Source organism: Mangifera indica, chromosome 18, assembly GCF_011075055.1.
Source record: "Mangifera indica cultivar Alphonso chromosome 18, CATAS_Mindica_2.1, whole genome shotgun sequence".
In the NCBI taxonomy this organism is placed as follows: Eukaryota; Viridiplantae; Streptophyta; class Magnoliopsida; order Sapindales; family Anacardiaceae; genus Mangifera; species Mangifera indica.
Genome location: NC_058154.1, coordinates 2,937,014 through 2,952,328, shown reverse-complemented (window position 1 = coordinate 2,952,328; position 15,315 = coordinate 2,937,014). Strand labels below are relative to the sequence as shown.

General features: G+C 33.7%; 1 protein-coding gene across 2 annotated transcripts; it reads right to left on the bottom strand.

The window, feature by feature from the left end:
- Window positions 1-261: 261 nt before the first annotated feature.
- LOC123201491 lies at window positions 262-7,810 on the bottom strand. Of its 2 annotated transcripts, XM_044617023.1 has the most exons (9): window positions 7,129-7,810; window positions 5,335-5,517; window positions 4,006-4,098; window positions 3,535-3,717; window positions 3,352-3,454; window positions 3,072-3,254; window positions 1,374-2,533; window positions 813-1,213; window positions 262-727 (listed from the first exon to the last, which is right to left on the bottom strand). In XM_044617023.1, exons 1-9 carry the CDS (start codon window positions 7,369-7,371, stop codon window positions 670-672), a joined length of 2,607 nt encoding a protein of 868 aa, XP_044472958.1. In that variant the 5' UTR covers window positions 7,372-7,810; the 3' UTR covers window positions 262-669. The 2 variants fall into 2 exon arrangements, with proteins under 2 accessions (XP_044472958.1, XP_044472959.1); XM_044617024.1 differs by lacking the exon at window positions 4,006-4,098.
- Window positions 7,811-15,315: the final 7,505 nt, after the last annotated feature.

Here is a 15,315-nt window from a genome sequence, read left to right as displayed (position 1 = left end):
CAATGACCCATGACATGACAAGTCACACCGAACCACCTATAAGACTATAAGCAAATAAGACTTTAACGTGATTGGTTTATCGCCAAGGCCCTACTTTTGCATACCCACAATGCAAATGCTTTAGAGGGTCAACTATAATGCTTTTTCATTGCCATTCCTCTGACAAAACATGGCAAATGGAATCGAACCAGTTGCCAGATGCGTTGAATTGAGGCTAACAGCACACTCCACAGAACCAAAGAAAGAGGAGAGGTGAAAACATGAATCAATTTCTAGAAATACATTCATTGTGAGCTTCAAGCAGAAAAGCCAAAAATGTTAATGCTATTACAACTGCAAAAGAACAGCATTTCTAGAAATGTATCAGCTACATCATACATCAACGACAACACTGTTTGAGTCTCTATAATTTGACATAAGATGGGTGACATGGTGAAAAAGAAACCTGGTTAAAACCATCCTATTCATGAACAACTCAAACCAATGCACAGCTATCAAGATTTTGTGTTAAAAATAATTAGCAGCTGTAGAATGTACAAAAATGCCTTTCAACTACACAGAATAATCAACTCCAATTTTAGGAATGGCCATAGGAAAAGCCATAGAAAGCTTGGGCACAGGCTGGTCTGTTAGCATTTACTCACCTATTAACTTAACCATAATCCTTTCTCACTGACTGCCATAGGTAGATAAAGGGGGAAAATCTTCGTCTTTCAAAAGGTTTGATCTACACGTACAAAATAGACATGTTAAACAGAATCCATACGTGTAGCATTGTTGATGAGTTAATTATTTCCATTGGATTTTCATACCTATCTTGATCATTGTCAATTAAAGGTTTGGAATTTTTGTCTGTTGGTGAAGAGTGACTTAAGCTTGAGTTTGGTTGTCTACTGCTCTCGAGGGGGGTTGCCCTAACAGAAAGATGTACTACTTCAACTGATCCAAATTCCACAGTCCCCTCTGTTGGATGACTAGAGCCATTGGAATTAGGTTGTGGCCTTTTCTCAGGGGAACTAGAGCGGCAGATATCTAAAAGTTCATTTTTTCCACCACCTTGATGAGCATTAAGATGTTCTGTTGCCAACTCCTGGCTGCTTCCCTCGGGAAAATTTGTTTCATGGTGCATCGTAGCACGGCCAGTGCTACGATGAGACCTAATTGGTGCTTGAATCCTTCCCCTTGAAGTCAAGGATCTATTCCTATAATGGCTCTGCAAATTTTAAGAATAAAACCACTTTGAGATAGCAAGGCCCTGCCACTTGAACAATTTAACAAAAGAAAGAGACGACGATCTAAGACCAAAATTGGCTCAGTTGGCCACACATATTAAATTTAACATAAAAGTATCCAAAGGCTTAGAATAAGTATACCATGTTAGGAAAATATGTCCCAGTTCCTCGAGGCTTTGACATCTCTTCCATACCAAAGTTTTGACCAAGCAGAATCAGTCGATTCATGGGATAAAAAAGGGGTCTTGGAACAATGCCATTGGCATGGGGGATACTATTTCTCGTGACAGGTAGTGACTGTTGCATTACATCCCAAGAATTCTTGTTCTGGATCTGAGAAAGCAACTGTGGAGGCACTGAAGAGTAGGATGCATTCAAGGTATGCTCATGCCACAACCAGCCATGATGCAAACTAATAAGATGACTGTTATAGTTCCCACTGAGATCAGATAATGCTTTCGGTGTTCCAGAAGTCATAGATGATGCCTGATAACCACTGTAACCATAATTAAAATCTTCTGAGGAGCAACCAACTGTACTCATTATTGGATAGTATTTTGATCCAGCTGGAGATAGAACATCATGCATAGCACCATCATCCTGATAACGAGGTACAATTAAGCTGTTTTCCTTGCATGGTGCATGAAGAACCCCAGCAGTCGAGTGCTTCTCAGCACAACCAAAATTTGCTGGCTGTTTCCACTCTATATTTCCATTTCCCACTTCTCCATTTTCGGTAGGTGAAGAAGTAAAATATAGATATGGTGCATGATGTGCTTTACCCACAAGGGAAGTGTTCTCTTCAATAATTGGAGAGGAAGACCTAGAGGCACCATTAGTAATTTTAAGATCCTGAATTCTGGAGGTAGCTAGGTCTTTTGCATCGCCACAAAGACGGACTTCTGAAACAGCTGTTCTATCCACAGAGCCATGTGATTCATTCATGGTTCTGCATTCACTCGGTTCAGTCTCACACATCTTAATGTTAATGAGACCACCGCACAACTGTGCTTTGTGATCTAACCTACCATTGTCAGTTATGCCACTTGAATTGCTGGATTCTGATTCATAAATAGTCTGGTCTTCACATGACTCTGTGCCTGAAAAAGTTGATGTGGCACCAAATCTAGTTAATGGGACAAGGTCTTGAACATCAGGTCTCTGTCCACTTCCATGCCTATCCAGAGTATTAAAGAAAAACTTGTGGAGTTCATCAGCTAAGCTTTCCTCTGGTTGGGAAAGTATGCGCCCAAGTTTTCTAGCCCCATATGTGAATGCACTCCTTATACGATAAAAGTTCCCTGCATGGTGAAATGCTGGTTAATTGACTATTCTTTATTTATATTCCCACTTCATGTTATCATTAGCTACTAATCAACATTACAGTACAACAATCAATTTTATCAAAATTATAGCAATAAGTCATGTACCATTTGTATAAAAAATCCTCTGATATTAACCAGATTCAATATATTATTTCGAAAGAAAAGGAATTCCTTCATTAACAATATGCTATTTTCACATAATCTATTTTTTTATTAAAGCAACATGTGTTAGTTAATTCTGTTTAGCATATTATTTCTTCACTTTAGCACTACATATACCAGAATATATAATTACTTACTACGGAAAGTTTTAAACATAAAGAAGACAATGTTAATGCCAACTTGTCTGCTAAAGAAGCAAGATCAAGATTAAGAAAATCATGTAGAAAGCACGATGAACCACAACGGACTAATAATGAGGATGGTAATAATAATAACCTTGATTCTTTTAGTACTGCATAAAAATGAAGAGACCCTAGGCCTCCCCAACTGACTAATGACAAATGGTTTCTACCTTTGCTCACACTGCGGCCAAGGTTATTATTCTCTTTCAGTGGATCAACTATGTTGAGATGCTTTGGAGAGAATGTTCGTGAATTTGTTTCAAAGCCCCTTGAAGGAGCAGAGAACTGTTTTAGACAGACCTTTAGGTCAGTAGAGAGCAAAAGATCCTGTCCACCATTTTCAGGTGTCTCAACTGGGAAAAAAAAAAGACTAAATTAATAAGATAATAAATCAATTGACATTAAACAAGGAAATGCAGCACCAAAAATTTAAAAAAACAAGTTGCACACCTACGACGTCTGGTAGGGAGGAAACACGAACAGGTCCACTTAAACTGATGCAGTAGTTGTCCCAGTCAAATTTACTGAAGTAGTCCAAAAATTTATACAGAACCTAGAAACCATTCATACTCAAAAAGTAAATACTTGAAACATATTTGAAGCATACCAATGCATATTCTTGCAAGGACTCACCGCTAAAGGACCATTTAATGATGAATGGAATAGACGGAAAATATACAAAACCAATGTCTCCAAGGCATATGTAGAAATCAAGCCATGATGAGCACCAAGAATTCGACTCTCATAATAGCACCAAGCTTTGATTAGTATAATACTGCGCTTAAAGAGATGATCTTTACCAATGAGACGATCAACCTACAAAATAAACCAAATGTTGATTACAAAGGCACAAGCATAGTTCACCATACATCAAACAACATTCATGATGCTAATCAGTACACATCCCAAATGTTCCAATCTGTTGATCAAGCTCAAGCATGCATAGTTACATAATTACTGGACTAGACACTTAGAAAGGTCAGGAATTACTGAGAGGAACTTCCACTGGAATTATCCACTAAAAGAAACCATAAGGTTAAATTTTCTATTAAGTAATAAATACACTACTTTTCCCCTTGTAAAAAAAATTACACAAAAGGCTACCTGCTCAAGAAAGCATAGTGTACACAATCCTCCTAACTGATTAAAGGAGATATCTACCACAATGTTCTGCACCAGACATTTTACAAGTTTAACCTGCCATGAAAAAAAGCCCCATATTTAAGATGCCAAACCTACTACATATATGTAAAGGGACTTCCATCCCGTAGATAATATGTGAAATCGACACTATATCAAATCATACATGTGTGTTATTTCATCCCAAAAGAACATATCACATACATACAAAGAGGTGTACATGTGAATTCACATTTAATCTCATGTGGCCAAGTGCTATTAAAAGCAGATTGATTGGTTGTATCAGAGAGTAGATCACAAGAACAATTAACTAACAGACATTAAATTAAGAAATTGGTTAAATCATGAGAAGCAACTTTCGCAGTTGCTTAAGAAGAGACCAAAAAGAGAAAATAATTACAGTAAGATAAGTTAATGAAATATAAAGCATGAAACATTATTTTACATAAAATCTAGACATTATATTTCAAGACTTGCCAAAGAAACAAGTAAGGCTAAAAACATTAACTTATGACATCTGCTAAGAAAGAAAAGCTTCAGACTTTTCAAAGTAGTCAATGGGAAAGGGTACTGAATATATCAAAGCATGCATTGGGAAATAATTAAGATTGAATATTTCATTAAGGAGTGGAAAAGTTTTTTTTTTTTTTTTTCAAGGCAAAGAAAAAGATAAATAAAAATAATAATTCACACAACATTTTTTCTCAATAATTCCACATTTCCTTTTATTAATTTTAAAACTCTGACAGATCCAAAATCCTCATAAGCACATTTATTCTTCTAGTCACCTCAATTATGTGCCATGCAAAGTACGCTAGCTTACCACAGCAAAAGTTTTCACCATGTAAATCCTTCACAAGCAGTGACTTTTCTAAAGGGGAGAAACACGTCATCATATGGACAAAGATACTTATATCAAGAATATTCCCAATGCTATTTAAAATGAATTTGATCAATAATTTAAGAAAGGGGACAGAGTAGCTCAAAAAGACGAATATACTATTATGTTCTTTTGCCTTCACAGGCGGACAAAACGATAACAATACTGATAAGAAGGAATCCACGTGAAAAAAGTAAAACAAATAAATGAGGAACAATTATTTTTATACTATGAAATACTAACTAAATATGGAAATAAGGCTAAAGTGACACAGGTTGCAACTTGAACTAAAATAACAATATGGTACTGAATTAAAAGAACAATCACTTGATGGTTGATATCTTCAAAAAATAAACATATGTGAGTTGAGTATGAGATTCAGAAAATATAACATTAAGATTTAAGTTAAAAACCTCAGCACGGATTAGTTGGGTGTCCTTCACTACAAACTCTGCAGCCCTGTTTTGACCTTCTCTATCAAGAACAGAACACACGTCACTGGCCAAAGCCTCCACATTTGGACCACCAAAGATGGTCAGATCAATATCTCCATCAGGGAGATAAGTCTTCAATGGCACTGAACCAAATGGAAATACCTATGATGAATTCATGTTAGCAAATAATTCAGATGTATCTAAACTCTCCCCATTGCAGGAGCATCAAGATTCAAATACAACATTTTACGTATCATCACTGCATAAAATTAGCAATCTAAAAATCTCACAAATCACATATTGCAAACAACCAATACAGAGGTCACTGCACCAACGAATTGGGAATCCACAAAGACAATCATGGTGATATGTATTAGGGGTTTCCCTTGCAACACATGATTTTATTTCGAAACCCGCCAAACAAAAACATCAACAAGCATTAATAACATTGCGCCAGCAAATTGGGAGTCCAGTCATGGCGAAACGCATTAGGGATTTCTCTTACAACACATGTTTTAATTTCAAAACCCGCCAAACGAAAACATTGACGAGCATTAATAACATAGAGCTACCGACCAATCAGTTCAGTAACCTAATTATTTCTCCTACCTCTAAAACAGAGAAGATAATAGCTACCCCACATAGGCATGTGAAAGGGCAGAAAGTATAACTAATTATCAAAATTATTTAATACATAATTACAATTGAACTTATGATTACTACTGTTTCATCAAAGAGATAAAAAAAAAAGAAGAGAATTTCAACGTCCAATCCAGGCAATAAGTATTAGAGTTTTCCCATAGAACTCATGATTTTATTTTGAAAGCCGCTAAACAAAAACATCAACAAGCTTAATAACATTGTGCCAATAAATTGGGAATCCAAATAGACAATCATAGCAATATGTATTTGAGTTTTCCCTTACGACACATGATTTTATTTCGAAACCCGCCAAACAAGAACATCAATGAGCATTAATAATAAAAAGCTAACGACCAATCAGATTAGTAACCTTAATATTTCTCCTAACTCCAAAAAGGAGAAGAAAACAGCAACCTCAAATATGCATGTGATTGGGCAGAAAGTATAACTCATTACCAAAAAAATTTAATACATAATTACAATTGAACTTATGATGACTACTCTTTCATCAAAGAGATAAAAAATATGGAAGTTTCAACATCCAATCCAGGTAACAAGTATTAGAGTTTTCCCTTAGAAAAAGCGATTTTATTTCAAAACCTGGCAAAAAAACCATCGACTAGCATTCATAACATTGCACCAATGAATTGGGAATCCACATAGACAATCATGACAATACATATTAGGGTTTTCCCTTACAACACATTATTTTATTTCGAAACCTGCCAAACAAAATCAACGATGAGTATTAATAACATAAAGCTAATGACCAATCAGATTAGTAACCTAATTATTCTCCTAACTTCAAAATAGAGAAGAAAAACCCAGACAGGTATGTGATAGGGCAGAAAGTATAACTCATTATGGAAATTATTAGTACAAAATTACAACTGAACTAATGATTACTACTCTTTTGTCAAAGAGATAAAAAAATAAGCGAGTTTCAACATCAATCCAGACAATGAGTTCCAAAACTGTTGTTGCACACAACATATATAGTAAAAATATGAATAATATACCTGAAACAACAATTAAATTTAGTTAAAAAAATGCAAATGCACAGCTCATAAGCACAGTTTCATAATTAAAAAAGTAAACTTAGCATCGTAATAATGATTATTCTGCTCTTACCTCACAACTAAGACGGTTTCTAATCAATCTTTGCACGTAATCAATAACTGCTTTTCTTCTTGCTTCGGAGACAACAGTGGGCTGGACCTTGGCAATGATCGCCCGCGTTGCTTCCTCAGCTTTTTGCCAGTACTCGGCACCAATTTCCGTTTGATTTAAGGGAACTAACGACGGAGACGATAGCGGCCTCTCTTCTAACACGGCGCCGTTTAGTTCAAGCGACCAATCTCTGAGATCGCCCATCAACGAATTAATAAAAACCACCGGGTAAACTAAAATTTCGCCTCGCAATCAGCTCGTCGTCCCAACGACGGTTTCGATACCGGCGACGACACTGATTAACCATACATTTATGCACGTATCATCCTTCTAGCCAATCAGGATGTTCCTGATCTGAAACGATATTTAATCCCCGGCGATCAGGCTTCCGGTGAGGATGAAAAGGGAAAATTTTACAAAACAGCAGGTCAATGAAAATAAAACTACATAAAATTTTAGGTAAAATTCTTTCAAACAGGGGGCGATGAAGGTGGGTTGGTTTGAACTAGCAGAGAAGGAGCAATTTATTTTATTTGAATTTTTGTTTATTTTTTTTTCTCAAAATTACAGAAATCTGTGTTCCCCCTCCTTGGCTTTCCGGTGTTTATTTCATTTTCTTTGCTTTCTTTTGACTTTTACCTTATTTGCGCCAATTTTTAACTTTTTAGGTGACGCAATTACAATATTATTCAAGTTGCTCGGCTAATGTTGTTCGGCGTCGCTCGAATTCGAATCAGAGTTGGGCTAACGGGCGGGTTGATTGTTTTTTAATGAAAATTTTTTATTTTTTAATAATATTTTTAATAATTTAAATGAATTAAATTCAATCTTAGATTACTTACTCTACATTCGGGTGTGAATTAACTTTTATTTAAAATTTATTTAACTAAAATTAGGACATGCTTCTCCCTTTGATTACATAATGTCTTAATTAATTATTTTACTATAAGGTAAAGTTAGTAACGAATTGATCATATCAAGATTAGAATAATTTATTATATTATGTTAAGACTTGCAAAAATGTGACCACATTAACTTGCAAATTTCCAAGACTTGGGGCATAATTTATCACATAACAGGCATACCTTAGTAGGCTTATTGATTGATTAATCTACCAAAAATATATATTTTTTAATTTTATAAATTTAAATTATTTTTATTTTTCTTACAAATCATGTCATTCTTATCATAAACCTCCTTTGTAAGGGTTTGATAATGACATGACCCATTTCATTCTTGAGCATTAATACCAGTCAAGAATTTATAAATCGTGTCAAAATTTGAATTGTGCCACCTTTATCATATAATCTTTTTCACTTTTTATTAGAGTAGTTGAACTTTAAAGATTTTCTATCAAACTTTCATATTAGGTGTTGGATGGACTAAATATTTTATAATTTTTATTTAAAATATCTCATTAATGTAATTAAGATTTTTGTTTTGTTTTTAGAAATTTAGAAAAATAAATCTGAAAAACTTGTTCTTTTTATAGAAATATATTAAAGTGATTTTTGTTTTGTTCTATTTTTTGGAAACGTAGATAGAAAAATATGAAAAATTAGTTATTTTTTAGACAAAATATTAAAGTAATTTTTGTTTTGTTCTATTTTTTGGAAACTTAGAAAGAAAAAACTGAAAAATTATTTTTTTATAGAAAAATATTAAAGTTTAATTTTTTTAATACAAAGAAGAAATAAAGTTATAAATCTATATCTGCTTGTAAATGGTTAATTTAAAAAAATAAAGGTAAATGACGAATGTTTTTAACTGTATCAAAAAAGCGACATGTCTAGAGAGGATGAATATTGACATGTGATGATAAGGTGGTGATAAGTCACAAATATTCCTCGAGTAATGATGTTGGGTGTGGCATTGGTGGTAGGGTTATGAAATGTAACAAGGTTGAGTTTTTGTATAAGCTTGTGTATGTTGTCTTTTGCTCTAGGCTACATTGGATGAATATTGACAGGTGGTGATAAAGGTGGTGGATTGGGAAAATTTAGTGGGTTTGAGCTTGAGGAAGATAGGGCTTGAGAGAGTAAAGGGGTAGTAGTATCGAGGTTACATTGTTAGTGGCTCAAAGAGGGAGTCGTTGAAGCGGACATGCCATCACCATCCTTGGAATGTGTAACCGATTATGGTTGAAGAAACTTAGAGTAACTAAGTGATTTGGAGAATCGGTTGTAAGATTGATTGGGTAGTGGACCATTATTCTAGTGCGGTGTTTATGGGATGAGAGTGATTTAATTGATGACGTGAAAACAAAAAAATTGACTCATCAAAGATGACATGTCTAGAGAGGAATATTTTGTGAGTGTGAGGATCAAGACATTGGTAAGCACTTTGAGTGGAGGAGTAACCAATGAAAATACAGGGTTGAGAGCATTGTGCAAGTTTTTGAGAACTGTATGGTTGAATCCAAGGATAACAAAGACACCCAAAAATTTTTAATTTGAGATTGGTGTATACCCAAAGAGTTTTTCAAATATGATATCATGGAAAAATTGGTTTTAGGCATGCGATTAATAAGATAAACTGTGGTGTTAAAAAAATAAGGTAAAAAAATGAGTGACATATGCGTATGATAGAGAAGAGTAAGACCAGTTTTGACTTTGTGTCAATGACGACGTTTTGAGAAACCATAATGTCTGAGTGTATATTGTAGAGTGGTGAGATGTGATATTCTATTGGTTGCAAGAAAAGACTTGAGAGAGATATGCTCACCTTCATTATCAATGTAGAGTGCAATAATGGACTTCTTGAAAAAACAATTTCGCAAGTGCTTTGAATCTTATAAAATTTTCATGAACATTGGATTTTTTTCTTTAGGTTGTAGAGTCAAATGTAATGATTGTAATGATCAATAAATATCACATAATATTTATAGCCATCAATGGAAGTAATCGATGAGGTCCAAACATTAGAGTAAAATAATTCAAGAAGGTGTGAACTAGTAATAGATGAGGAGAAAAATGGGAGTTTGTGAGTTTTATTGCAATGGCTTGAATTACACAAGAATTTAGATAAATTAGACATTGACATAGGAAATGTTTTGGTTGAAATAAGATGACTCAAAATAGAGAATGATGAATGACCTAAATAGTGATGCCATTGGTCAACTGAAACTTTTAGAAAGGAAAATGCTATAATTAGTTGCATGGATGGTGATGAACACTACCACTTGTAGACATTGTCCTTAGTTGCCCTTTATAGGATTATTGCTTTTATGCGAAGGTACTTCACAAAAAAAGATGTGGGTGAGAATTCAATAGAAACATTGTTATTTAAACATAACTGGAAAACAAAGATCAAGTTTTGATTCATGGATGTAACACAAAAAACATTATTTAAATGAATGAGTTTAGAAGAGGAAGGTAAAGATATAAAACTAGTATAGGTGATTGGAAGATTAGTATCATCTATAATCACAATGTTGTCATGTATAGGATAGTCAGTATGAAGAGACAAATTCTGAATATTAGAGGTGACATGATGAGATGCACTAGAGTTTAAGAGCCATTTAATGGTTGAGGATGTGACAGGGGTTGCAAAGTGGGCTTGAGGAGTGTAGGTTAACAAGGTATTGGATTGTGGAGTGTGGTTCCAAGGCATGTATTTGTATGTAGAACATCGTTTTGAATAATGTCTTTTTTGGCCACATAGTTGAATTTTCGAAAGTAAGGTCTAGAGTTTGTGTATTGTGGGTTGGACTGTGGTGAGTTATATGAGGAATGACAAGTGGCAGTGTTTTTCTAGGAGAACTGGTTATTTTGATTGTAAGGAGAGGGTTGATTTAGACATTGTTAGGGGTTGTTTTTAAAGGATGAAGGGTTGGATTTTTTAGCAAGATTGGCAGAGGCAAGCATGTTTAATAGTCTTTGCTTTTTTTGCGCTTTAGACTTGGTGTATGATCCATGATTTATGAGTTTTTCATGTAACTCATCAAATATAATCGGAGTTTCTTATACATACAAGGCCGAATAGAGGTCTTTGTAGTCATCATCAAGGTTGGCTAGAACTTTGAACACAAGGTCTTTGTTGTTGATGAGTATGTTGAACATGGAAAGCTTATCAGTGATGACCTTTATTTGTTGCATATATTCTGAAACTGATTTCGTTCCTTCTAAAACAGATCAAAAGCCTCCTTAAGTTGATTCAAGTGTCGCAGGTTGGTTTGGTGTATGTGTTAGCCAAAATTGTCTAAGCCTCGCATGATGTTTTTGTAGATGCAATCAAAGGGACAATATTAGGAAAGATGAAACCAACAATTGCACTTAAGATAAGTTAATCTTGACGAGTCTTGAGAGAATGGTTTGGCATGACAGTGGGTAGTGAACATGGTTGTGAGCCATCGATGAAACCCATAAGATTATAAAATAGGAAAATGACATAGAATTGAAAACGCCATGATATGTGGTTGGAAGTTGTGAGTTTGATGGATATTTGAGTGGTAATATTAATAAAGTAGAGAGGAAAAATGTTTTCAAAAGGGTTGATGATTGATGGTTGGAGTTGAGATAAAGTAGGGAATTGAACTTGTTGTTGAGTATTGTCTGATGTTGATGAAGTTTTGGACATTTTGAGAAGATCAATTGCAGAATTAGTTGTACAATAGTTCTGATACCATAAAGAAGATTGTGAGGTAAAAGAAATTCTCAACTTGCATTTTCAAGTGATAGAGTTGTAATATTTATACAACATACAAATTAATAAAAATGGAAAAAATATTATTTATTAATTACTAACTTCCTAAAAGTTAGATATCCTAAAATAAAATATTTAACTAATTACTAATTTCCTAAATAGTTATCTTAGAATAAAAAATTAAAATCCAAAAAATAAAATATTTAATTAAAATAAATAGTTAAAACAAATTATGGACAATTGGAAAACTTGTTGTTAAGTAATTTTACCGTATAACGCATATATGTATATCAATTCAGCATATCCAAAGGATAAATGTTACGGATATTTAAATTCTCTTTTTCTAAGGACATTTAAAATAGAAAATGCAAAATAAAACACAAGAGATCAAATTTTATACAAAATCCAAATTTAAAGGGATTATAACTCTTCTTAGCCTTTTGCTTTTTGTTTCCCTTTAAAGACATGTAGAAATTGATATTTGTTTTTTAATCATCTCTTTCAAGTACAAATTCTCTAGTTTGTAAATACAATTTGATGCTTTCACATGAGAATATATGTACCCAAATAATCGAGTTAAAAAACAATATGGGGGAGGATAAAAGATCAAAATGTATAGACATGAGACTTAGCTAGCTGCAACTCAACTAATGGCTCCACCTCTTGGCATTAGAAGTTGAAAGTTTCTATTGAAACTTCTTGCCAAGGTTCAAAACCTTACATTCAGAAATCTCAAGCGTTCAAGCAAGCTTTATTGGACTATTAATCTTAATATCAAGCTCATTGTCCTCCACCTACTTCATCAGCTCTTACAACAGATACTTTACAGAAACTTCATTTATCTTACCCTTTGCATGCATGTAAATGCCCACATACCCTCATCATTCAGCCATTTGCCCTAATAGCCTCTAGTAAGTACTGTACTTCTTCTTATAAACCAACGAACACACTTTCATTAACAAAAGTTTTGTTGATATCATGATTGATTCTTACACAATCTCTGCAATTCGATCACTGATAACTTTCGAATAAAATATTCTCTCAGGGTGAGGGTTATAGATAGAAGAAAATGTTAGAAATTTCTTATATGGGCTAACATCAATTATATTTTGTTTTTATAAAATCAGGTAATTAGATAGTTTAATGCTAGTTTACAAATGAGTTTGAATAATCAATAAAGACATGCCTAATACACTAAAAAGTTATAGGTCTAAGTGGACGGTTTAGTGTGAGTCTTCAGTTATTGGGCCTTTAATAGAAGGGTCCAAGTAATCTTTTATGAATTGGCTAGGTCCCTACTCTAAAAACTAATTTTGATACGCTTACTTATTCAAAGTCGTCATAAAGAGGTTTTTTGAGTGGAATACCTGTCATAACGTATTTTCAAGTTTCAGGTGGTTTCTGAAGATCTTTAGTGTTAGAGATATGACTCAAACAAGTTTTTCTATATCCCTAATTATTAATTTTATATTCAATTTAATATAGGAATTCAATATTCTATATTCTACATGTGTTCATATTAAATTATATTTTGAATTAAAGTTTACATATGAGATCAGAGCGAATTGACATAGATATAGAATCTGGATTTTATGAGAATTGAAATTAGGGCTGATTTTATATTCAATTTAGGGTTTATTATTGTTATTATTATTATTTGTTTAATTAGTATTATTTTGATTAAAATATACATGTATAAAAAAAACCCTAGGCAATCGGTAATAGTGCACGTCGACAGCAACACCATCACATTTGCTATTAGTGTAAGCTATGACAACCACGATGAACTTTCTTGTGATTGGAGCATTGTCGACGATCTCTTCTCATGTTGAATTATCTAGTTTTTTGGTGTTTTGGTTTATATCGTGTAGTCACGGCCAAATTTCGTCGTCAACGTTCTCCTTGATGCCAAAATCATGATGGTAAATAGTTATATTATAGTTAAGGATCTAACTGGTGGTCGGTTGTGACGGATATCACAAATTTGGCGATTAAGGTTTTTGTTGATTGTAGGTCAGACTTAGGTTTTCCTAACTTGATTAACCGACCCATAGGGTCAAATAACCTGTTTAATAAAATTTGGTCAAACCAGGTTGTTTGACCCAAGTTACATATAGGCCAAACTAGCCCAAGCGAATTGGCTATCATGTGTATGAATCCACGTGCCATGAAGATGTGCAAGAGTGTATGAACCCACGTCCTAGCGCTTGAAAGTGTTTGATGACATGTTTTTCGTTTTGGCGGCATGTGAAGGCTCATGAAATATTTTCCCTGGATTATGGTGGCACGTGTAATACTTTTGCTTACTGTGTTGGCATGTTTTACTCTCTTAAAGCTTAAAATTGTTAAAATTCAAATATTTTGGGTATTAGGTCTGATGAAATCTTAAATTAGAGCAACATAATTTTGTATTAGGAAATAATTTGTGAGTTCTTAGAATATCGATCGCTAAAGCGACACATTTTGAGGCTTACAAAATGTTCCTTTCAAGAATGATACATTCAGTAATTTTAATGTATATAATTTCCTGCCTAAAGACGGTTATTGTGTGTGTTAAATATAAAGGAAACATAAGGTCAATTATAGAAATCAACCGATCTAATAAATTGGAGGATGAACTATGATATAGAAAATATATCTATCCAAAAATGATATTATTTTCAAACATCATATATTCTAAAGGTCCTCATAAAGTTGTTATCATATCAAAAAGAGGATGAACTGTGATCTAGAAAATATATCTGCCTAAAGGTGATATTATTTTTGAACATCATAGTTCTAAAGGTCCTCAGAAAGTTCATATATAACTTGTGTTTGGGACCCTTATTGCATGTCATTTTCTCTCCCTAAATGTGAGTTGATGATAATGTTTGAGGAACCCTATAAAGTATAGCTTATCAAGTTTCATTGTTTATTTTAAAGCTACTTTAATTAATTGTTGCTCATGGTTTTAATTTGTTGTATTATCTTCTTTTAGTCTCCATTTCTATGAATAATAACAACACTACTATTGAAGTCCTGACTGGAAGTAATTTCAAGCAATGGAAGCAAGATATTGAGTTTGCTATGACTATGGGTGATTAGGATATGACACTTGTTCAAGATAAGCTAACTGACACTACTGATATGAGTACCATTGAAGAGAATGATTTATTTGCTAAGTGGGAGAGGTCAAATCGTTTATGCATGATGACTATGAAAAAGACTATGGCTGAACATCTTTTTAGTGGATTGCCAGTTAATGGGACTGCAAAGGAATTCTTCGCTGCTATAGGAAAATGATTTCAAATCTCTAACAATGCTGAACTTAAGCCTCTTGTTACTGAGTTGATTAGTATGAGATACACAAAATCTGGGGTTGTTAGGGACTGTATATTGAAGCTTGTTCACATTTAAGACAAACTTAAGAATGTTTAGATCTCCTTACTTGATGAGTTTATTATTCATCATGCCCTGACTACCTTATCTCAAACCTTTTCCTAGCTCAAGACAACTTATAACACC